Genomic DNA, 27,479 nt, shown 5'->3' with positions numbered 1-27,479 from the left:
TAACTAGATTATGTAAAATGAAATGTTATTAAAATTAGTGACAAAAAGAATAACAGTTTTAATATATTTATTGAGGCTTTTGAAACACAGCAGGTAACAAAATATAGGGGGTTGAAAGAGCAAGATTCATGGAAAATTGTAAGAATTCCATGCAAGTTAATATTCATATTCAGACAGTCTGATGCACTCACTAATGGCCCCAATCCTGTAAAGATTTATGTATGATTAGTTCCATTGCCTTCAAGGGAGGCTTAGGCAGCTATATCCATAAGTAAAAGTATGTACAAGCATCAGTGTTTGCAGGATCTGAATCTTACAGTTAAAATCAATTTAGCAAGAGCAAAGACTTTGTAAACATTTTGTATAAAATTATGATTTATCTGTGAACAGAAAACATTCCTTCTTAATAATTCAACAAAAACTACGGAAAATGTATATCACAGTTCACATTTTTGCATAGCCAGGCAATGTGTATTTCATTGAAGGGAATGGAACTATGGAATTTTTAATTAATTCCATATAGAAAGACGAGCTCCTCCATTCCATTATACTGCTAATACGTAGAATTGGACATTAAGAATAATTAGTTAAAAAATAAGCTCCCACCAAAAGAATGGTACAAAACATGAACATGTCGTTTCAGAGGATCCACAATCAAGTAGGCAAATGTCTGTTCATGGCTTTTGGTTGAAGGATAGCACATACCGTTTTCATCCTGAGGGGGGGGAAATGTAGTATTAATAACAAACTAGATATATACTACAATCATTAAACAGTTTTATTTGAACATTATGAATTCTTACATTCAATTACTCTTATGTTCAGTTAATATATTATCTACAAAATGCACTGTGACAATTTTGCTGACAGTGTGGAGTTCATGTTAATGGTAGAATAGATGCCCATTGAGGCAAGAATCCTGCAAACACTTGCATGGGTAAGTAACTTTATGTAAGTCAGTAGTTCAATTTAATTTAATGTGTAAAGATATTCACCTATGTAAGTGTTTGCATAATTAGGGACTAAATTACAAATGGTTAAAGAATAAGGATCTGATCATACTGCCACTGAAGCCAATGGCAAAACCTGTCTTAACTTCAATGGGGCCCTAAATATATTCTCTTACTGACCCTTTTCCAGTAGGATTCAGTTAGGCATCTGATCACCATCTCAGCAAATATTTACATACTCAAAAATAACTTTTTCTGTATTTACTTAGTAAGAACTACTGCATGTTGTTGAAAGTAATATCCATAGTTTTAAGATTCAAGAAAAATGAGAGGAGCAATATCAAGCTATGTTTGTGAATCAGATTTTATTGATTTCTGACTGTTATTGAAGAGCTCAATCTGGTAGTCGTTACTCAGGCAGAATTGACTTCAATCAAAGTTTTGACTCTATAAAGGCTACAGAATCCCACTTAAAGTTTGCTGGATAAAAAATAAAATTATGTGATGTATTAGTACTACTGTGTCAAAAAGTAATATTGATCAAAATATTGATACTAGGAAATACAATCTGATTTAAATTAGGCAGAGCTTTTGCACTACATTCTGGGTGCCTTTTAAAGTAATTTTAGTTAGCTGAGATATATTTTATTGTATTTTTTATTTGCACTAGTTTTAGGTAAGAGTAGTTCTATCTGTATATTTCGGTGCCTCATCACCATAATATTTGGATGCCTTATACAACAATTAAGAATAGCATCATTTCCATCTGCAGTTCTAAGTTTAAACAGGTGGTGTGTGTGTGTGACACTCGGTTGACTTACTGATGCCAGAGCTGGATAGTTTTCACTGTTGGCTTTGGAGAAATGGAGATAATCTGGTGATGATTTGAGATAGCATGTGTGTGACATACTGTAAATAATGATACTATTGAACATCTCTCCAAAACACCATGTGTAACATTTTATCAATACAGTATATCTTAAGAGTTGGCAAATATATATATGTGTTTATATTTACTACTCTGGTGCCAATAGCACTGCTGTAGTTAAGGATGAGTTAGCATTCAAAAAATTTCTTTGTTATTTAATATCATAAATACTTCAGGTTTCTTCGTGCTGAAATTTGGTTATATGCAAATCATTTGGACTTCTTAAACCATTTTGGGTTCAGAAGTATACAATTGTTACAAACATTTCTAATACTTCCCTTCCCCACTCTCTCTGGACTGCCAAAATCTGTGTTAAAATACTTATATACATGTAACTAAGTCCTAAAATCTAGTATTAGTTTAATTTTTTTTGAAAGGTCAGAAGATTAAAAATTTAAAAGTAGTTTTGGAACATATTCAATACCAATGTATCACAGTGCTTTCTGTAATTACATGGTTTCAGCACTGAAAGCAGTGTTACCAAGTTGTCAAGATAAGCATATGGGGCTGGGGTTAGTAAGGAGGCCTGAGATGACACAGTGTTTTCATTATGCTGATGACTCCAAGTTCTATTTCTCTATTTTATCCAGCCAGTTTTTGGTAGAGATTGGGCTAAGTGGCTGAGGCTCAGTCTGGATGAAAAGGAAGCGATGCTCACAGAATGAGGATTCAACAAGAAGATACAGTGAGGATTATCTTTGCCTCATTAATTGAGGATGCATGTCTACCATTTGTTACTCCAGTTTTCAGAGTTAGCATTCTATTAGATTCCCAGCTGCTGTTAGATGATCATATAGCAACAGTGACCAAGACAGCTTTCTTTCATCTATGTCTGGCTAAGGGGTTGTTACTATTTCTTTCGGATGCGGACACTACCAATATGATCAATGTCTTTGTCACCTCAAAATCAGATTACCATATGCACACTACATAAAAACTACACCTAAATCAACTTAGAAACTGAACCTGTTTTGAGGTAGTTCAGGTACTCAAACTAAAGTCTCTTCATTTTATAAGAGGAAACTGCGCGCAGGCTTTTCTCCGTGGTGGGCCTGGATTTTGGAATTCACTCTCCCCCTTCATCTGAAATAACCCGTGTTTGCTGACCTCAAGAAAATGCTGCAAAGCCAACTTCTTTTCCTAGGCTTTTGGGAAGAGGGCTTGTACTAAGGACAGGAATCTGTGATTGGAATGGGATTTCTTCCCCATCTCTCCATTTGTTGGTTTTGTGGAGACCACTGAATATATTCTTGTTTATTATGTTGATGGTATTTTTAAAATATGACAAAGGCACCCAGAAGTCTTTTTGGATATTTTACCTAAATCTAACCAAACAATAATATAAATCTCTAAAGTTGATGTCAAACCAATATGAATTCACAGATATGAAAACAACTGCAGATATGAAAAAGTGTTAAAATAAAAATGCTAATAAATAATTTTTGGTTCCAGGCATATAGTTTTAGCATTTTTTATATGAAAAGAAACCTGAGTTTAATGGGCAGGAGAGAGGTGAAAATACTGACAAACACATAAGAAATTATTTTTAAAAAGCGTTCCAAAACGGTCTATGAACGATGCATGATAGTTAAAAGATGATGGCCCACTGATGAAAAACTGGGCCACCGGTAGTGTGTGTTGTCTGCAGTGACACCAACTCTTTTTCTTTTGGAAGATATGTTATCTTACATTTAAGTTGTTGCATGCTCAGGTGCATGGTGGAGGATTTGGAATGGATCTGCCTAGTGGAGGAACAACTAAACTGGGAAGCATTGTTAACACCTAAGCTCATTTGTTACTCTAGCCCTTAGCTTCTACTGATTCTATCTTGACTTTATATAGAATAACAGTATGATCTAGATGGCTGCACTGGGGGTGTGGCTACACTTACAGCCGTACAGCGCTGGGAGTTACAGCTGTGTAAGGAAAGCGCTGCAGTGTGGCCACACTGACAGCTACCAGCGCTGCAGTGTGGTCACATTTGAAGCATTTGCAGCGCTGTTGGGAGTGGTGCATTATGGGCAGCTATCCCAGCATTCAAGTGGCTGCAACGTGCTTTTCAAAAGAGGGGGGTGGGGTGGAGTGTGACAGGGAGCGTGGGGGAGACAGAGAGAGTGAATTTTTGGAGCTGACACTGTGTCAGCACCCTGCCTTGCAAGTTCTAATGACTGGAAGATACACAGCATCAACCTTCAATCATTTTAAAAGTTTCGACCCCTTCCCCCACCCCTCTCTTATTCACTAAACGCAAATAGCCTTCAGACCAGATAAGCAGCTGCTCCAAAATGGACTCCTCCTTCCCCCCCCCCGTGTTGCTTCTCTCCTCAAGCAAACTGTGAACATTCCAAATGAATCCTCCTGCCTGCCTCTGCTCGAGCAAACGAGCTGTGTTTGTTTTTTAGATAAGCAGCTCCGGGAGCCTGGAGTTCACAATAAAACAGCAGAGTGGCTGAACAGGCATTCTGGGATACCTCCGAATACCTCGGAGGCCAATTACAGCGCTTTTGGTGGCCACACTTGCGAAGCAGCGCTGCATCACCAGCGCTCAATCCTTATACCCGAGGCAGAGCAGGAGTACAGCAGGCACTGTAGCCAGGGAAATGCAGCGCTGTATGTGCCTTGCAAGTGTGGACGGTGAGTAAGTTGCAGCGCTGTAAACCCACCACCAGCGCTGCAACTCTCCAGTGTAGCAAAGCCCTGGGCTGGAATGTATTGCTTTGCATAGGCTCTTCTTTCTAGAGCTCTATACCTATATGCCTAGAAAGCCACAGGGCTCAAAATTTATTTTTTACTGAATAGAAAATGAAATGGTGCTCATGCTCATTGGTGAAATGTTATTAAAGACTAGAACAAAGATGACATCAGCAAAAAGGGTTAATAAAAAGTAGTGTGCCTGAACAATCTCTTCAAATTAAATAGTACATTTTATTTACATTTTTGTGTAATTTTCAAATCAATTTGATATTTTCATGTTGTATAATTAAACTTGAGAGTGTGTTTTATGCCTAGCTCTCATGATGTATAGGTGCCGTGGCAAGAAAGTTAATACTTACATATGCAGAAACTTTGAAGACAGTTGATGTAACAATTATTTCCTTTGTTACAGGATCCTTTTGAACACTGAAATATGGGGAAATAACCCATATTTAATACCAGCATCTAGAAAATGACTAATAGACTTCTTTAATATTTACTAAATTAGTTGCCAGCGTTTACATTATATTCTTGCTCAAATCTATGAAGGGAAATTTAGTGGTTAGGACTTGATCCATGTCATCTCTATCCTAGAAATGGTTGGACATTGCAACATGTTTATAGAAAGTATTGAATTATTTTTAAAAAATTGGGGCTAGATTCTCCTTATTTCCATCTACTAAATTATAGCTACATCACAGAGTCACAGTAATGACTCCAAAGCTAAGGTGTAAAACAATTTTCGTTTTCAATCAGAGATGCACCTCTCTCTCTTAGCTAATTAATATTTTTACCTCATGTATTTTTTGAGTAGAAGAACTGCAGAGTAAAAAAGAGTGATTATCTTAAGGATGCAAAAAGCAAGAGATGTGGACGCCCATCCATTTATAGTTGAAGTGGTTTATATATTTATTTAACATATTTTTCCAATGAGGAATGTTTTGTGCATAGCTATGAGAGGGTGTATCTATCCGGTGGGGTAACGTATTGTACAAGGGTGTGATTTTTAAAGTGCACTAATTTATTGCAGAGTCTATACCAGGGGTAGGCAACCTATGGCACGCAAGCTGATTTTCAGTGGCACTCACACTGCCCAGGTCCTGGCCACTGGTCCAGGGGCCTCTGCATTTTAACTTAATTTTAAATGAAGCTTCTTAAACATTTTAAAAACCTTATTTATTTTACATACAACAATAATTTAGTTATATATTATAGACTTATAGAAAGTGACCTTTAAAAAATGTTAAAATGTATTACTGGCACACGAAAACTTAAATTAGAGTGAACAAATGAAGACTCAGCACACCACTTCTGAAAGGTTGCCAACCTCTGGTCTACACAGAGCAATTAATATGCAACACATTAATGAATGCACTTTAAAAGTCACACCCCCATAGAGCTCATTACCCCACTAGGGACACAAGCCCTAACTTAGGAGTGTTTTCTGTTTACTGCACCTTTACATTTCTAAACTACCAACCTATTTGTGTGAAGCTGTCAATTTCCTCAGTTATAATATCTGCAGACATTCCAATGCTTTTATTCACCATTAAAGTTTTCAAAATTACATCCTTTTCTCTTAATTTTATATTGACATATTTATCTTTACATTTCTTCAGAAATCAGATAATATAGCCTCTACCAATTTTCACTAATTCCACATAATTTTTATTTACATTAACTCATTATGGTGCACTTGAGTCTTGTAGATTCCATACTGCATACAGTTCTGAGAAATCTGTTAACTCACAAAACACCTTATCATGAAGAGGTTCAGTTTCTGAGACAGATTCTGCTAGAGTCTAATAACTAATTAGGTGAGTCAGACTTTAGGCATTAGTACTTCTGTTCATGTTGTACACCACAACAGCACAGAACAGGTGGCCTTGGCAACCTGTCCTCTTTTACCAAAGCTTCTACTTATTGAAAAGAGAATGTAAAACAAAAACCCAAACTGCTCCCATCAATACAATCTCTTTAACCAATAGGCACTTGGCTTCTTTTGGTTTGATGATATCATCTGTAGGATCGTGAAGTTGTCTCTTGTGGATTATCATCAAATCTACATGCTGTGGACTGGGTCCCTCTTCTAGTACATGGTATTTTAGCAGAGATTCTTAAATTAAATTTTTTCAGATATTACAAATGTATCTGCAGGTCCTTCTAGTGTTAGTTGCTTTGTATGAAAATGTTCAGCAGCCTTTCACTTGCATGTTTCTTAATTCAAAAAAGGAAATTCTAGGTTACCAAAATAGATGGTGAAAAGGGGTGTTGTTTTTTGTTTTAAGTGGGCTAGAAATTCAGAGGTATTTTCTGCTTCCTGTTGGCTTCCTGGGAGGAAATTATAATTTTCAGCTTCAGTGTTTGTTTCTAGTACATAGTGCTTTGGAAGCACCTCTATTAAAACTCTTAGGCGGAAATTGTGACCCTATTGAAGTCAATGGGACCAGGATTTTACCCTTATGCTCTGACACGTTCATGTGAAAACAAGTCTAAGAGCCGCAATTCATTTTTCCCTAAGAGTTTTAGGGAAAAATTACTAGCCTTCTTAGATATAGTGATGTTTGCAGTGATATTATTCCAAATCTTTCCATCTATTTTTCACACCTAATTGTTAAACTGGGAAACATCCACATTCCATAAATGGCTATATTAACCTAGATCTGTTCTCTTTTATAAAAAGGAGAAACCTCTTCACTGCTTCATACTTACTTTGAGCTCTAGTTATACCTCTGTATCACCATTATATTATATTTTCCACACACAAAAGAACAACAACATGCTTTCAGATAAATTTAGTTTAGATCAAGGAAAGCAACAACAACAAAAAAGCACATGAAATCTCCATGGGTGTGAGCACAGTGTGCAAGAAACTCTAACAGCTGCCATCTTACAGTGAAATTACTCTCCAAATTGGAGATGGAAAACCTCATTAGAAATTTAAAGGTGCAGTCCACGGAAAATATTTATAAATTAGGAGACCATAATCATTAAATCTCATGATAAACTGTGTTTTAATTTTAATCAGGACATGTTGACTAGAAAGCATACTTAAAAAGATAATGAACAAAAGTATCTACATTATTTTTCACAGATATGCTGAAGCAGTCATGTGACATGAAAGTCTTCAGGTAAACCTAATCAAAATAAGGAACGGACTGGAATCAAGCAGTAACTAGTTTCTGTAACAAATACACTGAAGTCCCCAGCACAGGGACTGCAATTCTGACAGATAAGTGTGGGTCACACCAGGGTAGAGATCCCTGCATGCTATTCTTTCCCCCAACCCTGGGCGCACCTGTCACAATCTGGTCCCAAAAAAATTATTTTGATCTACTAGAATTTAGTTTAAAAGTTGGAAGTGACAGAAGATCCAGCAGAGCTAGGCTTCTGAAATAAAAGGTTTCCTATAAAAGTAAAAAGGCTTATGGAAGAGACATTACCAAGTTAGTGATTATTTTGAAAATCAGTAATTCTGTTTATAATGAATGTATGTAGAATTACTCTTTTGTGACAGTTTAAAATAAGAGACTTGTAATTAACTTGGAATACAGTAATACTGTTTGCTAAATCAGTTATTTATAACCCTTCTTTATATTTGTAAATTGCAGTGCTTAGTGGATCATCTTATGAAGGGAAGAAATATTAATAAATTGACCTACATTGTAAGTGATAAAATATTAAAAGGTTTGACATTTCCTTTTATTAAATAAAATTTTGTAATAATTTGAATTTTGGGTGGAATAGTGCTGGGACTTGCAGAGTTTGTTAGGTACAGACTGTTGTAAGAAGAGGGGATAGGAAAAGATCATTAAAGAGCTGCCATTTCATGTGTTAGGAGGGCTCTTCTAGAGATCTTTCAGCTCAGACTAAAGCACCTGTATGTACACAAACTGAGTATTACAGAAACAACCTCAATAGATAGAGAGTGGGAGAGAAGAAGAAAATGAGATTAGTGATGTAAGGGGGGTCAAGATGATGTACAACTTTAAGGGAGAAGTTGAAGGGTTTGACACTAATGAGGGAGGAGCTAGGAAGCCAATGAAAGGATTTAAAAAGAGGGTAATATTATCAAAGAGGGCTTTGAGAAAAACAAGGTTAGCAGCAGCATTTTGGATAAACTGCACATGAAAAGGGGACATCAGAAGGGAGAACATTATGTGTAATTCAGAAATATTGAAAAGGAAGAAGCAACAAATAAAACCCAGGAGAGAGAAGAAACAGAGAAGAGTCTAAAATGACATCGTGGTAGCAACTTTGGTCATGGGATTAACAAAGATCTCAGTACCTATCAAGATGAAAGATGTGGGCTAAATTGATAAAAGAATGTGGGCACCTAACTAGCACCTTAGGTGCCTAAATCCCAGAATCAGGGCCCACTGGGGTTGACAAAACCCACACTCAGCTGCCCTCAAACATGGTAGGCACCTAAACTCACTCAGCACCTAAATTTTGACAGTAAAAAAATTCTCTAGGAGCCTATGTTTCTGTCTCTACATATGCACATTGCAGCCACACCAGGAATCTGGACACCTGACCCCAGAATGATTCACAAACCAGGGGAAGATAAGCATTCATCTACCTTACTTAAATGCAGGGCCCAATCTGTTAGGAAGCATGCTCAGAGCTCACCTACTGGATTGGGCCCCCCATAGATGCACAAAATGGCGAGGGAGGGATGAGGAGGAGTTGAAGCCCAGTGCTGAATCTGATCCACTGTGCATAAATAACAAGAGAATAATTTTGTGTGCATGTGTAGACCCAGGATCCCCTGCTCCAATTAATTTTTAATGGTATATCCACTATAGAGTCGCTTCAACAGGAGACAGTAAAGGAGCCCCTTCGCCCAATGAATCCCTGTTCAAATCCCTTCTCCCCAAGTTGGGGAACTTGAACTAGGGGTCTCCCACATCCCATGTGAGTACCCTACCCTCTGGGCTTTAAGTTATGAGGGAGGTCCAGCTAGTCTTCCTCTTGCTGCTTGCAAAAAACAAAACAAAACAAAAACCATAGGCACCTAACACCAAGAAAGGGTTTGCATCTCAGAATCCCAAGCACAGGGACGTCTCCCTGCAGCCTCTCTTTTAGAGAGAGGTGAGGCTTAGGACACACCCCTTGCCTTGGCATCTCCCTTTGGCTAGCTTTGGCAGGTAACCAGCTAGCATGCTGACTTTTGTGAATCCCATCCTGAGGTGCCTATTGCTTCCCATTCATTGCATATGGAGCCTAAGATGCTGAACTCAGGCTTTGTCAATCCCAGTTATTTTCTAGGCACTAGGCAAACCAGCTAGAAATAGTCCAAAATTTCAGCTGTTTAGGTTCTACAGTGACCACCAACCTCTCCTCTGATGAAGAACTAAATGTTTGCATTGGAAAGACTGCCACCACTTTTAGCAGACGAAAAGAACATGGAACAACTCAAAGCTTACCAAGACCAAATGCTAGTGTATTAAGCTTGCTTCCTAAGCATTCTCATGTATGGTGGGAAAACATGGACAATTTATGCTCATCAGGAGAAAAGGTTAAAACAGTTTCCACCTATGCTGTTTACACTGCATACTCAAGATCAAATGGCAAGATAAAATCACCAACACAGAGGTTCTTCAAAGGGCAAATGTACCAAGAGTGACAGCCCTGCTCAAGCAAAGACGATTGTCCTGCTGGACCATCTGAGTAGGTTGCAAGACTGAAGCATACCCTAGGACATGCTACACAGGGAGCTATCACAGGGAACAAGAACAACAGGATGTCCCAAGCTTCGCTATAAAGATATATGCAAACAAGATATGAAGGAATTTGGAACTGATCCTGACCAATGGGAAATCTTGGCAACCAGTTTTTAAGGCCCAGCTTGACAAAGCCCTGGCTGGGATGGTTAGTTGATGTTGGTCCTGCTTTGAGCAGGGGGTTGGACTAGATGACCTCCTGAGGTCTCTTCCAACCCTAATCTTCTATGATTCTGTGATCGTAACAAGTGGCGCCATCGTCTCCATCAGGACATCAAAGTCCATGACAGGAGTAGCTCCTACAGCTTGAAAAGAAAAGAGCCTATAGGAAGCAAACAGCTTTCAACTAAGATACATACATTTGCAATAACTGCCAAAGATCATGCAAATCTTGTATTGGACTATTCAGTCACATGAGGTGTTGCAAACCATCTACATTATAGGCTGCAGTTCCCACCGTCTCTTGCAGGCAAAAGGATGCCAACAAAAATTAAGGGTGGTGATGCTGAGCATTAGCATATCTATGTTTCTTTGTGAATCTAGCCCCTGGAGTTCAGCTTTGGAAAGACTGAGTTTGAGATGGGAGTTCCGCTGCCAAAAGGTGATGCCTGACTGGCAACTGAAGAGGACAATGGCCACAGAGGTTATGGGCAGAGGGGAAAGGCAAGTAAGAAATAAAGGAAAAGAATAGGAAAAAAAAGTCTTAGCAGAGAGATGGAAGTTAGTGATCTTGGTTAGGACAGTTTTAGGGGAGTGGAGAAGGCAGACTGGAGGGATCAAGGAGAGAGAGTTGAAGGAGAGTAAGTAAAATGAGTAAACAGCATATTTTAGGACTTGGAAGACAAACGAAAGGAGAAACAGACAATTTCTGTTGTCTCTAAGGAAAGAAGCAAGAATGAAGGTAAGGGAATGAGAAGGAGCAAGGAAGACAATGAAACAGCAGGAGAATGGAGTCAAGGGAACAAGTTGAGGCTTTAAAAGGTAGATAGTACAAAGGTAAAAGTCAGATCGGCATGAAAGAAGAAGATAGAACTAGTGAAGGGGGTGAAGCAATTTTGCCAAATAATTTCTTGTTTTTAAAAGTTTGCAAGATCCTGGCTATATATAAAAAGAGAAGCCAAGAAGAAGGTTTAAGGAGAGTTGAAGATAGCAGCCCAGGAGTGGCTCAGAGAGTAGAAGTAAAGCTGTCTAGAAGAAAGAAGGTAGTTGAGAGGCAAAAGGAACGAAGAGTGTAGAGGAACTAATTGTAGTCTTAGCACTTTGTCCAATGTCATTCAACAGCATGGGAATAGGAACAGCTGTAGTATAATGCAGAGAGTAAACTACGGCTGGGGATTAGAGCAGCAGACAGCATGTTGTGAGTGTGGAGTGAGGGAGGAGAAGATAAAGTTTCTGTTACTGTTAGCTCCTTTCTTGCCATGTTCAGTATTCCTGAGGTGCCCATTTGAATACTCTGTACAGTACTATGGAAACCATATAGCAAAGCACCACATCTACACTACTTAAGAAAACTGCTGGGATTAGTTGTGATACTGTAACTAGTTAAATAAACTTAATATGTAACACTATGTGCATGTTAAAAAGAATATGCAAAACAAACTTTAGAATAAAAATCTCTGTTTCAGTATCTTCCATCTGTTAATCGGGTTGTTTCAATGGCAGAAACTGTCTTAACACTACTTCCCAATGAGAGCTCATTTTGATGATTTCAGTATTATAGAACTGAATCAGCATGCCCATTGGAAAGAGCTGGATATGAGAAACTTTTAAAATTGTTTAGAATGGAGGATGATTTAAACTTAGTCAACCAAAGTGGTTTACAAAAATATTTAAAACAAGAAAATTCCAACAGGAAAGTAAATTCTTCCAGTTTAAGGCCAGATACAGCAATCCTTATTCACAAGTGCCATGGAATTCAATAGAACTCCTTACTTACATGAATAAAGATGTCTTCTTCTGGCATTAGTGTCTAATTTATACGCTGTGTGGCTAGTCTTGATTTTTAAAATTTTACAGAATACATAACTCTGAACAAGATTTTTTAAATGGTCATTGTCAACGTATGACCTATCATTGACAAACAGAATAAGCAATAGTTAAAAAAAATTAAATTGATGTGAACACCAGATGCTGATTCAGAAAATATGGGTTAGTCTCAAGCAAAATAGACAAGCTCTTTCATTCTCCAAACCAGGCAAGAATGCTCACTTTAATTCATCATGTTAAGTTAAGAAGGACCAGATTCTTACCTTTATTAAGTAGTATTTACTCTGCAAAAGTCTCACTGATTTCATTATGAATATTTAAAGCGTAGGGTACTACCAGCATAATTAAGGGTGGCAAAAATCAAGACTTAAATATTTTATTCCAGGTGACTGTGAAAGAACCAACATTTCAACCCAAAGCACCTTGTTTGAGCCTGATTTATAAGACAAACCGAGCTTGATTTTGCAAGATGCTGAACACTGGCCTCAATCCAGCAAAATTATTAAGCGCATGTAGTTGTCCCATTGACATGTTTTATATATCCTTTAGTGCTTAACTTCAGTGGGATTATTCACATCCTTAAAGTTAAGCATGTGCTTAAGAGTGTTGCTGGATCAGAGCCAAAGTGGTCAGCACCTTATAGGACTGAGTCCATAATGCAAAAATAAAAATTTCCATTAATATCATTTTAACAACTTTCAAACTTGCTACTTTGAATTGTGAAAGCTACATGCACTAGGGGATAGGAGATGACTCAGAAGTCTATTCTCCTAAGAGTAAAATGTTAAGCTCAGAAAATAACAACTTTATTAGGAACTTATATATTTCCACAATTGGTTGATGTGATTTTATCTACTACAGTTGGAGCACTTAATCTGGTTTCAGTGATATTCCCCATTTTCCATATGTAGAATAATGACTGGAACCAATCAAATGGAAATAAACTATACAGCAAATATCTGTAATGTGGCAAAAAGTTCCTTTATAAAAGAGTCGCCATTAAAACTATTATTTTGCTAGTGAAGCATTAATGTTCTGTTTCAACTTATTTTCGATCTTATCGCACAAAGTATATTCATAAGATTCAAAGAGCGTAATTTTCAAAATGTGCACATGCAATTCTATGCACAGCTGCACATGTAAAATTTTGTATGCATTTCTGAAAATCAGATTCTAAATGCAACAACCTTACCTTACAAGATCTTTATATAAAGCCTTTGTAGTTTCTAAGTATGGACCAAGCACATCTTCAAATTGACAGAGAGTTCCTCCAAGACAAAGATGCTTAAAAAGACAGAAGAGAAACTCCTCACGATTTGACTGGCTGAATAAATCAAAATGGTCAGAATCTTCCAGAAGCAAAACCTGGAAAGGAGCAAGAAAAAAATGTCAATTTCATTTTCTAGTATGAAATTTAAAAAAATTAACAAATGCAGCTATTTTGTTGTATGTTAACCACAGAGACTGATCATTTAGGAATTTCCATTATTTACATATAAAATATGGGAAACTTTTTCAGTCAGGCAGAAATCCTCACAGTGGGATGTGATTTTCATTTACATGTTTTACATCTGAAAAATGCATTAATGGAATCACAGAATCATAGGACTGGAAGGGACCTCGAGAGGTCATATAGTCCAGTCCCCGCAAACTCCCTAGGCAATTTATTCCAGTGCTTAACTACCCTGACAGTTAGGAAGTTTTTCCTTATGTCCAACCTAAATTGCACTTACTACAATTTAAGCTCACTGCTTCTTGGCCTATCCTCAGAGGTTAAGCAGAACAATTTTTCTCCCTTCTCCTGGTAACAACTTTTTATGTACTTGAAAACTGTTATCATGTCCCCTTTCAGTCTTCTCATCTCCAGACTAGACAAACTCAATTTTTTCAATCTCCCTCATAAATCATGTTTTTAGACCTTTCATCATTTTTGTTGCTCCTCTCTGGACTTTCTCCAATTTGTCCACATCTTTCCTGAAATGTGGTGCTTGGAACTGGTAACAATACTCCAGTTGAGGCCTAATCAGTACAGAGTAGAGTGCAAGAATTACTTCTCATGTCTTGCTTACAACACTCCTGCTGATACATTTCAGCAGGGCCCAATTCAAATACCTGGCAGCAGTCCAGGTCTTTGGTGGCACTTTGGCAGTGGAGGGTCCTTCCTTCGCTCCAGGTCTTTCGCGGACCCCCCGCTGCCAAAATGCCACCGAAGATCTGGAGCGAGTGAAGAACCCCCCGCCACCGAATGCCGCTGAAGACCTGGACTGCCGCCAGGTGAGTATAAAAAATTAAAAAGGCGCCTAAGGAATGGGACCCTCTTAGACGCAAGGCCCGATTCCGGGAAATCGGCTTAAAACCGGCTCTGCATTCCAGAATGATGTTTGGTGTTTTTGCAACAGTGTTACACTGTTGACTCATATTTAGCTTGCGATCCACCATCATCCCCAGATCTCTTTCTGCAGTACTCCTTTCTAGGCAATCATTTCCCATTTTGTATGTGTACAATTGATTGTTCCTTCCTAAGTGGAGTACTTGGCATTTTAGTTATTCAACTTCATCCTATTTACTTTAGACCATTTCTCCAGTTTGTTCAGATCATTTTGAATTTTAATCCTATCCTCCAAAGCACTTGCAACCCCTGCCAGCTTGATCTTGTCCACAAACTTTATATGTGTACTTTCTCTGTCATTAACTAAATAATTGATGAAGATATTGAACAGAACTGGACTCAGAACTGATCCCTGTGGACCCTACTTGATATGCCCTTCCAACATGATTATGAATCACTGATAACTACTCTCTGGGAATTGTGAGCACAAATCTAAATAGTTGCATCTCTAACTTTCAGATCTGTGTTTAATGCTTTCCTATTCCAGGCAGTAGGGATAACTGTACAACATGTCAGTGAAACATCCATGCAAAATCTGAGAATTACTTAGCTGTATGCTTTGGGGACAGCCACAGGATGGCAAGAAGTGACTAGCAGTGACTGACAGAGGTATGAAAACCACTGAGAAGTTCTTAAATGCTGTACTGACCTTTCTTAACTCATCTGAGATGGGAATGCCATCATAATAGTCATCATAACACTTAACAATATGGCCAGTTTCTCTAACAACTTCTTCAGAGTACAGTCGGTCAAAAAATGACATGGAAACTTGTGTACAGGGAACAACTATGGCTTCAATTTTTTTCATTTTGGTACCTGAAAGATGACAGAGTCTTCATTAACAGGGAAACCCTGAGGTGAAATACAAGATATCTTCCCCTTATTAAGGGTTCCACAAAAATTCAAGATACATTTTCACACGTGAACACAGCATGCACATAATTACTCCAAACAAAACCATGTTGAGAAATTTGTAATATATGCAATTATGGCTAAAACAGACAAACAAACTCCCACCTTTTCATGTTCTCTGTATGTGTATACATATCTCCTTACTCTATGTTCCATTCTATGCATCCGACGAAGTGGGCTGTAGCCCATGAAAGCTTATGCTCAAATACATTTCCACTGAGTTTCCATCTTTTCGCCTTCATGAATTGCCTCTGCAGATCCCTGCCACAGGGAATTAACCAGCAGAATCATAATCTAGGAAGGCTATGGACTGTATAGTTAAACTTAATTAGGTAGTGCCCTACAGAATTGAATTGAGGATCTGAACTAGCTGGAGTCAGAATCTCCAGCATCACCAGAGAATAATCAAATGCTTTGTGAAGTTGTGAAATTCACTCTAACTACAACATTGCCTCTGAAAAGAGGCAATAAACACTGACACTTCTGACAGAATACACTTCTAATGTATCTAATAATGGTCCTCCATCCTGATCATAATACTTGCAAAGTATGGCCCATTTAGAAAGACTGACTCAAAAGGACATTTCCCTTGGGTTTCTCCTCATAAATTATATGGAAGATATATGAAAAGATTTATTTTTTTCCAAAACAGTAACCAAGTCCCTTTTTAACATCTAACCCAGGGATCGGCAACCTCTGGCACGCAGCTCGCCAGGGTAAGCACCCTGGCAGGCCGGGCCAGATTGTTTACCTGCTGCATCTTCAGGTTCAGCCAATTGCGGCTCCCACTGGCCGCGGTTCGCTGTCCCAGACCAATGGGGGCTGCGGGAAGCAGCACGGGCTGGAGGATGTGCTGGCCGCCACTTCCTGCAGCCCCCATTGGCCTCGGGTGGCGAACCACAGCCAGTGGGAGCCGCTATCGGCTGAACCTGCAAACGCGGCAGGTAAACAAAGCAGCCCAGCCCGACAGGCGGGCCGCATGCCAAAGGCTGCCAATCCCTGATCTAACCTATTGAAATTCACCTCACTTACCAGATCATCATACAATTTCTTTTGTATTTTTTCTCTATGTGAAAATTGTTACCACTTAGGCAAAAGTTTGGCATGAGATTTCACAATCACCTTATCAGGGAACAGGGAGCAAGGAACATCAGCTTTAAAATTTGCAACTTCTTTCAAGAGAAAGCATAGAAGACATCACTCTGGTAAGAACCAAAATTCAAATCCAGGGGCTGAGATTTCACAAGTCACTGAGAATAAGTGTAATAGACCTAACCCCCTCTCCCCCCCCCCAAAAAAAAACCCAACCTCCCCCTTTTTATTTCCTATTTCAACTCCCATTTTGGAGTCAATAGGAGTCTTTCAAATGAAATTAACAGTAGCTGAATCAGGTCTCTAATTAGATGCAGTGAGACTGAAGAACCAAAAACTGATATGTAGTAGGCAGAATTGGATGCTAAATGACTACATATCTAAAAGTAAACCTGCATTTTTTCAAAAATAAGCTTAAACGTAGGGAATGGAACAAGTCTTTGTATCTCCAAATTGTTAGACCATAGAAAAAAAATGTCTACTCCAAAATATACAGAATCATAGAAATGTAGGGTAGGAAGGGACCTGAAGAGGTAGTTCTAGTCCATCCCCTCACACTAAGGCAGGATTAAGTACCGTATACTCGTTCATAAGCCGAATTTTTTTAGTAAAAAAGGGAAGTACCAGAGAAGGGGGTCGGCTTATGAACGAGTATAGAGAGGGAGAGGTGGGACACAGCCTCTCCCCACAACAGAAGGAGCAAGGAGAGGCAGCACAGCCAGAAAGCTAGAGTCTTTCTGCTTCTGGCTATGCTGCTCTGCCCCCAGCCTCCAAAGCAGCTGGAGTTCCGGGGCTGGCAGGCTGCAGCCGTGCCATTCAGCCCCGCCTCCCAGAGCAGGCTGTGGCCATGCCACTGGAGCATGCTGTGGCCGTGCTGCCTGGCCCAGCACACTGGAACATGCTGCAGCTGCGCCGCCCAGTCTGGCCCACCGGAGCAGACTGCGGCCGTGCTGCCTAGCCTGCTGGAGCAGCTCCAGCGAGGTCAGAGACATCCTCCCCTGGCCCTCCCCAGATAAGGTGGGAAAGGATGGGATGGGTCCCGGGCTAAGGCTGAGGTCATGTGGGGGATGGTCACAGGGGTTATTCCCCTGACCCCCAGCTTCTCCCTCTCAAAAAAATTTCCCCACCAGTTGCTGTCCTGGCCTGTCACAGTAAGCAGCTGGCGCGCCGGGACACTTTGTTTACGTAGGTTTACCTCCGTGCCTGCGGACGCTCAAAGTAAACAAACCATCTCAGCCCACCAGCAGCTTATCCTCATGGCCCGGGAGCCAAAGCTTGCTGAACCCTGAATTATAGGGTCAGCTTATGAACGGGTTATAAAAATTTCCCATTTTTACTTATCCATCTTGGGGGGGGTCAGGTTATAAATGAAACGGCTTATGATCGAGTATATATGGTATATCTAAGGCCATCCCTAACAGGTGTTTGTCTAATCTGTTCTTAAAAATCTCGAATGACTGAGATTCCACAACCTCCCTAGGTAACTTGTTTCAGAGGTTAACTAGCCTCACAGTTAGACACTTTTGGCTTATTATCCAACCTGTATCTCCCTTGCTGCAAACTAAGGCAATTACTTCTCATCCTATCCTTGGTGGACATGAAGAACAATTGATCATTGTCCTTTTTATAACAATATTTTACATATTTTAAGACTTCCATATATGACTTCCTCACAGTCTCCTGAAATCCAGGAAAAGTTTTCTAAGCTTGTCAAAAAGACAATAGATGTTCATCCCCTTCGCATTCAGAAACCAAACTGACAATGGTAGATGACGAGATTAAAGACTGTAATGGAGTCTCCTCTCCATTTGAGATATGAGATCTGGAACTAATTGGATAGACTCAGAATTGCCTGGACAGGACTAACCAATCTGAATACCATCCCAACAAACATCAATAGAATGGGGAGAGATGGTCTTCTGCTAACTTTGGGGGTGGGAAACAAAAAAACCAGGTATAATATGGGGGCAGGGCCTTTTTTTAGTCTACAGTTCTGGGACATTTTGTATAGTAGAGTACCACAAGTAGCTTTACTTCTTCCAGCAGCATTGAATCTCATCAGCATGGGGTACATCTTCTAAAGTGGGGATCCACAGAGATCAAGAACTGAATGTATGAAATATATCTACCACATCCTAAATTCTCATTCTTAATTTTTAAATAAGAAAACTGATAATCAGATAACCCCAACTAAAAGCCTTCATAAGACTTTTTTTTTTAAGAGAACATCCGGCACATATGACCAATATTTGAGGTTTTGTTTTTGTGTACTGGTGTGCATTGAGGTTTTCAGTGCAAACTGCTATTTACAAAAACATGTGATTTAAAACTTAAGGAAAACCATGTATTCAGTGCTTATGTTAGGGTTAAACTGGAACTATTTTAAAAACCAAGGGTCATAGTGACATTTTGTGGGTTCAAATGACAGGTAAAAACCATTTCAGTGAATGAAAATTGCAGTAGTGGTTTATATTGATAACTTTTCTAATTTTAGATTGTCTCTCACAGATTTCAAAAACATAGGGTCTATAGATAAATGTCATTAGAGCTTGAAAAATCCATTTTGTGAGAGGCAACTGGGAATTTGTCCCAGGCAAATACTGCCAGCTTCTGCAGAATTAAAGCTTTTATTTAAAAAACAAACAAACAAAACCCCAACAGGTATTTCTAGTCCTTTGAAGATAATTCTGCATATGTGAATTGAGTTTGAACAGATGCAGTTCTGCCTCCTTAAGTCTGTTGACAGACATGTGCAGTGCCACTACTACTACAAAGTGAAAGCTGCTGGTTAGTTTTCACTGCTGCTATTCAAAATTTGTGGGCAGCAGTGAAATTGACAAGAATCGGATCAATTTGACTTTGCTGCTACTGCTTAGAAAAGCTAGGAGCAGTAGACAGGCAATGGGGACAAGAGCTATTTAGAGAGCAGGAAGGGGTAGAAATACTCCCATTAAAGAAGCCAGGAGACTGGCATGAGAGGGTGAACAGAAGACAGAAAAAATATTTATCTTACTTTGCAGCCAAAAGGGGCAGGAGAGGGGAGATTCCAATTAAACGGACACCTCAAATATTAGTTGGAGGCTGATATAAAAGATAGAGTTCCTAAGTAGAGTCCTAGGACAGCATCCTAATAGGAATTCCAGCAGCTCCCACTTTACCAGATGCTGGGGAGTGATGATTAAGCAATCTATTTGCAAACATCTAGAAGATAATAAGGTGATACGTAACAGTCAATATGGATTTGTCAAAAACAAATCATGTCAAAACAACCTGATAGCTTTCTTTGACAGGGTAACAAGCCTGGTGGATAGCAGGGAAACGGCAGAGGTGGTATATCTTAACTTTAGAAAGCTTTTGATACTGTCTCACATGATCGTCTTATAAATAAACTAGGGAAATGGAACCTACATGGAGCTACTATAAGGTGGGTGCAAAACTCTGGTTGGAAAACCGCTCCCAGACAGTAGTTATGAGTGGTTCACAGTCATGCTGGATGGGCATAATGAGTGGGGTCCTGCAAGGATCAGTTCTGGGTCCAGTTCTGTTCAATATCTTTATCAATGATTTAGATAATGGCATAGAGAGTACACTTTTAAAGTTTGTGGATGATACCAAGCTGGGAGGGGTTGCAAGTGCTTTAGAGGATAGGATTAAAATTCAAAATGATCTGGACAAACTGGAGAAATGGTTTGAAGTAAACAGGATTAAATTCAATAAGGACAAATGCAAAGTACTCCATTTAGGAAGGCGCAACCAATTAAACACATACAAAATGGGAAATGACTGCCTAGGAAGGAGTACTGTGGAAAGGGATCTGGGGGTCATAGTGGACCACAAGCTAAATATGAGTCAACAGTGTAACACTGTTGCAAAAAATGCAAACATCATTCTGGGATGTATTAGAAGGGCACGAGAAGTAATTCATCCACTCTACTCTGCTCTGATTAGGCCTCAACTGGAGTATTGTGTTCAATTCTGGGCACTGCATTTCAGAAAGGATGTGGACAAAGTGGAGAAAGTCCAGAGAAGAGCAACAAAAATGATTAAAGGTCTAGAAAACATGACTTATGAGGGAAGACTGAAAAACATGGGTTTGTTTAGTCGGGAAAAGAGAAGACTGAGAGGGGACATGATAACAATTTTCAAGTATATAAAAGGTTGTTACAAGGAAGAAGACGAAAAAATGTTTTTCTTAATCTCTGAGGATAGGATAAGAAGCAATGGGCTTAAATTGCAGCAAGGAAGGTTTAGGTTGGACATTAAGAAAAACTTCCTAACTGTCAGGGTGGTTAATCACTGGAATAAATTGCCTAGGGAGGTTATCGAATCTCCATCATTGGAAACTTTTAAGAGCAGGTTAGACATACACCTCTCAGGAATGGTCTAGATAATTAGTCCTGCCATGAGTTCAAGGGACTGGACTCAATGACCTTTCAAGGTCCCTTCCAGTTCTATGAGATAGGTGTGTGTATGTCTCTCTCTCAAAACAGGGTAGCTAGGGCTGAAGATCTGCAAATTTGACTAAGAGAATGCTAGAAAATCATCACCTTGTGTTTTCTTACTATACTTTTCAGAAAAAAATGTTCATGAAAACTAAAGGGAAAAAAATGAGCCCACATACTTAACCAAAAAAGGTAAGCAGAGAGAGAGAAGGCAGGTTTTAAAGAGTAAAATGTGATGGAGTATACTGGCCATTCAGTGTTCAGAGAGCAAACACTTCTGGTTCATGGAAGGAAAATGCGGTATTTCTGTGCTTACCACACCAAGATGTGTTCAGCACCAGCAGGAGTTAAAAAGCCAGGTTACTTGGCAGGTGACCCTTTGACCCCAGCAGGAGGTATGTAACCTGCTGACCTTCCCTGAGAAGGGGGCTGGAAAGTCACACAAGCAGGACAGATAGCTTAAGAACTCTTGCCCAAAGCAGGAGAGAGGGAAGATTACCTTGATTTGGCCTATTATATTTTCTTTTGCTTGCTACAGTTTGATGACTAGGAAAGAGGCAACTAGCAGGGCTGTGTTGTGTTAAAGGCCAGATACAGTATCCTAGGAAGATGAAACTTTGCAAACAACAAGGCAGAGTGTCTGGTGTCAAAGTACAATGGGGAACTTCCCTGCCCATTCCACAGAGAGCAGGAATGGAGAAACACACACACACACACACAGCCACACAGAATAACTACATGCATGCACGCACATGTAATACCAACAGACCCCAGTCGTCAGCAGGCGGGATCAAACCAGGGGGACTACTGGTGCTTAGTGCATGAGCCTCTGCCACATGAGCTAGAAGCCAACTGGCTGTTAGCTAAGGCTGTAGAGCAAACTCATTTTCTTTTTTCTCTCTCTCACTGCCCCTCCCCCCAATGGGATAGAACACCACACCCAAGAGATGTGTGGATTAGACACGCACACACAAACACACACACAGAGTAACTGCAGCCAAACCAAGCTGCAGAGTGCAAATTCTTGAGGGATAACACCTTTGTGTTCCTAAAACACAGAGCCATTGCTCTGATACCAGTATGATTCAGACCTTATAAATACTTAATTAGACACAAAATTCTACTGTATTACCATTTGCATTTCCTTGTGGTGCTTTTACAATCTCTTATATATGGCAGTACATATTATAGGATTTTGTCCTGCACTCATGTTTCATTTCCTTTTTGATTATGCTCCTTTAAAGTCTTGTCTATGTTATAACACTTAGCTGAGTCTGTGACCAGTTAGTGACAGGGCACAAGGTAATTAACCATGAGTTCAACCTTGTGTGACTTTTACAACTGGCACAGCCCCTACCACATGGCTTTCGTCCAACAGCTAGGTCATGCTTATATTATTCTGTAGACAGGGCCCCCAACAGTGCTCATGTAACCATGTTAATTCTACCTTAATCACACTTAACTCATGCGATTAACTCAAAAATATTGTGATTTAAAAAATTAATCGCAGTTTTAATCACACTGTTAAACAACATAATACCAATTTAAATTTGGCATGCTTCTATGCTGATGACTCGTTAAATAAATAATGTATTAATTAAATTTGTGACTGACCTACTTGGGGAGAATAGTATGTCTCCTGCTCTCTTTTACCTGCATTCTGCAATACATTTCATGTTATAGCTGTCTTAGATGATAACTCCAGCATATGTTCATTTAAAGAACACTTTCATTGCAGATTTGACGAAATGCAAAGAAGGTACCAATGTGAGATTTCTAAAAATAGCTACAGCACTCGAAACAAGGTTTAAGAATCTGAAGTGCCTTCCAAAATCTGAGAGGGGTGAGTTGTGGAGCATGCTTACAGAAGTCTTAAAAGAGCAACATTCCAATGTGGAAACTACAGAACCCGAACCACCAAAAAAGAAAATCAACTTTCTGCTGGTGGCATCTGACTCAGATGATAAAAGTGAACACACATTGGTCTGCACTGTTTTGGATTGTTATCGAGCAGAACTTATCATTGGCATAGACGCATGTCCTCTAGAATGGTGGTTGAAGCATGAAGGGACATGAATCTTTAATGCATCTGGCACGTAAATATCTTGTCACGGCTACAACAGTGCTATGTGAACACATGTTCTCACTTCCAGGTGACATTGTAAACAAGAACCGGGAAGCATTATCTCCTGCAAATGTAAACAAATGTATTTGTCTGAGTGACTGAATGAACAAGAAATGGAACTGAATGGACTTGTAGGCTCTAAAGTCTTATGTTGTTGTTATTTCTGAATGCGGTTTTTTTTTGTACGTAATTCTACATTTGTAAGTTCAACTTTCATGATAAAGAGACATTACAGTACTAGTATGAGGTGAACTGAAAAATACTATTTCTTTTGTTTTTACAGCACAAATATTTCTAATAAAAATAAATATAAAGTGAGTACTGTACACTTTGTGTTCTGTGTTTAATTGAAATCAATATTTGAAAATGTAGAAAACATCAAAAAATATTTAAGTAAATGGTATTCTATTATTGTTTAACAGTGTGATTAATCACAATTTTTTTAATCACACAATTAACTGCAATTAATTTTTTTAATCACTTGACAGCGTTAAGCAACAAAGAGTCCTGTGGCACCTGTAATGCTCCAATACATCTGTTAGTCTATAAGGTGCCACAGGACTCTTCATTGCTTTTTACAGATCCAGACTAACACAGCTACCCCTCTGATATTTAACAGCCCTAGTTAGTTCTCTTCCTCCCAACTCTCTTTGCAGTAGGACAATTCAGAAATGTTGTGGTTGCTTCTCTATGAGACTCTTCTGGACACTGCACCCTGGTGAGGTAGTAGGCATGGTTACAGCCACTCCTGACACACAATTGTGTTGTTGGGTGTGTGGACTGTGTAACCAAGTCAGCAGTCGATTTACAAAAAACACAGTTTTACTTGTAATATACATGGGACCTGAGTCTTCTTTATTATTAAAGAAATGGGCTAGCCTTAAACATCAATGAGGAAGTTTACCCTTTAACTTTGACAATTTAATGAAAGAAATTAGATTAATGGTCCTTAGCAATGGTTTAAAGGAAGGAGATTCCTTTAAATGATCTTCTGCTGCAAATTTTATTTCATGAGGGTGAAGGTACAGATCTGAATCGTGTCATTGTTATAAAACATTAACTGGAGAAAATATAGTTACCACAGAGAAAGATTTAAAAGACTGACTTATTCTAAATTTATTTACCTAGTGTAGTCCACTGTCCAGAAGCTGTAAGCAATTTCAAATTGGCACTAACATTTGGATCATTAAAAAATGCCTAAAATTTCAAATTAAAAACGAAAAGTTAACAAAATGAGATTCATAATATCAACCAAAGCAATAAATTACATTTCTATGACAAATTTTAGGGCCCAATAAATAAGTGGCTTCAGTATGACCTCTGAGTTTGCATACCCAAAAATTACATCCCCAAGTTTATGCCTCTGCAATTTTGACTAAACAATTTTTTAAAAAACTATACCCACAAAGGTATCTGTGTATGTAAATTTGAGGTTTTCAATATGCAAAACATCAGTTGTCCCAAACTATGCCCGCAGCTTGGTCTGATTAATTTTAAGTGCATTACAAAGTTTTGTAGAATAGGGAATTATCAGGATGCTTTTTTCTGCAGCATAATCAAAATCCATACATAATTTGCATACTTTCTGCAAACCAAAGTTAGAAAAATAAACCACAAATTACTATATGTAATCCCTACAATCAAACTAATTTATCATTTTACTTCTAAAAAAAAAAGTGTTAAGGAGGCAGTAGATGTGTCTTTAATAAGTCTTCAGTCAATTAAGACTGGAGCGGGAGCTCAGCTGCTTAGCTACATTTCTGAATAGAGTTTTTCTTTTATGTTACCACCTGATTGTGAATTAATCTCCAAGAAAAATCAGCTGATGTTGTCAAATATCTATTCAACAAATAAGAGAGGAAACCAACCTACTTTTACACTAAACAGATGCATTCTCGCTACTAAATCAAATGACTTCACAGAGATGAATATATCCTCTTTTATACACACGGAAATTGAGGAATCCAGACGTTAAAGACAAAGGGCCTAATATTCAGAAATGCTAAGCATCTATAAGACCAACTGAAGTCAACGAGAACTGTAGGCTCTCAGCACCTCGGAAAACATGGCCTCACTTCTTCAGACTTCTAAATGCACATGCACGTCTAGCTCGTGCATATAATTACTGTGATTGAGCAGCTGATTGCATTAAATGCCTATTCACATGCATTTCTGAAAATCTAGGCCTATGTGACTGTCTCCCAAACATCAACAGAGAACTAATGGCAGCCAGGACCAGAACCAACCAGAGTCCCATTCTTTAGCTCTCATGTTACCTCACTGGACCAACAGAGAAATGTTAACATTGTCTGTAAAATACTGTCATAGTATTACACAGCTCACCAAAAATAAGAGCACCCCACCCCCATATACACCTATTATCAAAGTTACGGTAACTGTTCGCCACTTGTAAAAGCATAATATAGCAGATATAATGTGAAAGTTTAAGTGTTATTCCAGCACAAAAAAAGTTACAGTTCCTTTAAAACGGAACCATTAAATGTGATAGATTTATAACTACCTTAACAAATTCATCCTTTTGATAGGTCTTGAAATGTTGGTCAAAACTGAATGCTTGCACGGTGATTCTGCCATGCATGGACCTGAAACCCAGAACATAGTAGGTAATAATATTAAAAAACATACACACTGGACACATCCCTTTAGCAGTTGAAAATTGTCTAGATATTTACTAGCCCTGGCACAAAAACCACACTCTCACCCTTTCATGACAACTATTGATAATTATTTTTTTCCATTATATTTTATTCATATGTCCAATAGATTAAAAAATTACTCTTCTAGGGCAAGAAGAATTTTGCACGGCTGATATCTATATTATTTTATTTAAAATAACAGCAATTAACTTTGCTTCAGGAACTGTCCTCCAAACAGCTCTTTATATGCCTGAAAAACACTGAAAAGATCTGCAGTAAGTCAAGCTCCGGACTTACCACAGTTTTACTGCAAAACAAGGTTGATGTTAATTAGGGTTGCCAACTTTCTGATCACACAAACCAAACACCCCTGCCCCACACCTTCCCTGAGGCCCTACACCTTCCCTTTCCCCAAGTGTTGTCCCTGCCGCCCTCACTCCATCACTCCACCCTCCTTCACTTTCACCAGGCTGGGGCAGGAGTTGGGGTGTGGAAGGGGGGTCAGGGCTCTGGTTGGGTGTGGGCTCGAGCCAGGAATGAGGGGTTTTGGGTGCAGAAGGGGGCTCTGGGCTGGGGCACAGGGGAGCAGACTCTGGGAAGAAGATTGGGTGTGGGAGGGGACTTTGGGCTGGGGCAGGGGGTTGGGGTGCAGAAGGTGGTGTGGGGTCCCGGCGGCTCCCAGAAAGTGGCTGCCAGGTCCCTGCAGCCCTTAGGTGCATAGGAGGCCAGGGAGGCTCTGCGTGCTGCCCTCTCCACCAGTGCCAGCTCTGCAGCTCCCATTGGTCATGGTTCCCAACCAAAGGAAGTTGCGAGGCCACTTGGGGTGGGGGCAGCATGTGGCATCTCCCTGCATGTAGTGGCCGCAGGGACCTCGCAGCTGCTTCCAGGAGCTGTGGGGAGCACTGCCTTTACCCCGCTACTTCACCAACCAGACTTTCAAAGACCTAGTCAGCGGTGCTGCCCAAAGCCACCAGGGTCCCCTTCAACAGGGCATTATGGTTGAAAACTGGACACCTTTGGCAACTCTAATGTTAATCCATATACCAAGGGAACGTATGACATCAATAACTTCTTCATCCTCCTTCCCAGCAGATCCCAGCCCCTCCTGCCCTGCAGCCCTCCCCCTCCCCCACCTCCCCAGCAGATCCCAGCCCCTCCTGCCCTGCAGCCCTTCCCGTTCTCACCCCTCCCAGCAGATCCCAGCCCCTCCTGCCCCGCAGCCCTCGCCCTCCTCTCTCCTCTCGGCAGAGCCCAGCCCCCTGCGGCCCCTCCCCCAACCCCGCCATGCCCCCCGGGAGCTAGCAGCGTTTCCCCCTCCCACCATTTGCGGAGCCGACCCTGCGTATCCCTGCTCTCCAGGGAGGGGAGGGTTTTCTGGGGGAGATAACGGAAAGCGAAGCGCCCCTCGGACCCATCATCGCCGGCAGACATGGTCCTCCGCTAGACGCCGCGCTGGTTACCATGGAAACACATCCAGGCCTTGGTGCTCTGGTTTTCAGCTTCCCCTGGAGTGCTCTGCCGCGCTGACAATGGTTCCGCTGCCCCAAAGGGCCGCCCTAGTTTCCTCTGCACCTTGCG

At 39.8% G+C, this 27,479-nt stretch overlaps 1 protein-coding gene across 3 annotated transcripts; it reads right to left on the bottom strand.

The window, feature by feature from the left end:
• Nucleotides 1-52: 52 nt before the first annotated feature.
• Nucleotides 53-27,384, bottom strand: CFAP300 (cilia and flagella associated protein 300). 3 transcript variants are annotated; one of them, XM_030560347.1, is made up of 7 exons: nucleotides 27,313-27,384; nucleotides 25,766-25,847; nucleotides 24,369-24,441; nucleotides 15,323-15,489; nucleotides 13,477-13,649; nucleotides 4,932-4,998; nucleotides 53-715 (listed from the first exon to the last, which is right to left on the bottom strand). In XM_030560347.1, exons 1-7 carry the CDS (start codon nucleotides 27,330-27,332, stop codon nucleotides 584-586), a joined length of 714 nt encoding a protein of 237 aa, XP_030416207.1. In that variant the 5' UTR covers nucleotides 27,333-27,384; the 3' UTR covers nucleotides 53-583. The 3 variants fall into 3 exon arrangements, with proteins under 3 accessions (XP_030416207.1, XP_030416200.1, XP_030416217.1); XM_030560340.1 differs by having other exon boundaries at nucleotides 27,223-27,364; XM_030560357.1 differs by lacking the exon at nucleotides 27,313-27,384 and adding an exon at nucleotides 26,199-26,413.
• Nucleotides 27,385-27,479: the final 95 nt, after the last annotated feature.

The sequence above is a fragment of the Gopherus evgoodei genome, chromosome 1 (genome assembly GCF_007399415.2).
Source record: "Gopherus evgoodei ecotype Sinaloan lineage chromosome 1, rGopEvg1_v1.p, whole genome shotgun sequence".
In the NCBI taxonomy this organism is placed as follows: Eukaryota; Metazoa; Chordata; order Testudines; family Testudinidae; genus Gopherus; species Gopherus evgoodei.
This window is presented reverse-complemented; position numbering and strand designations above follow the sequence as displayed.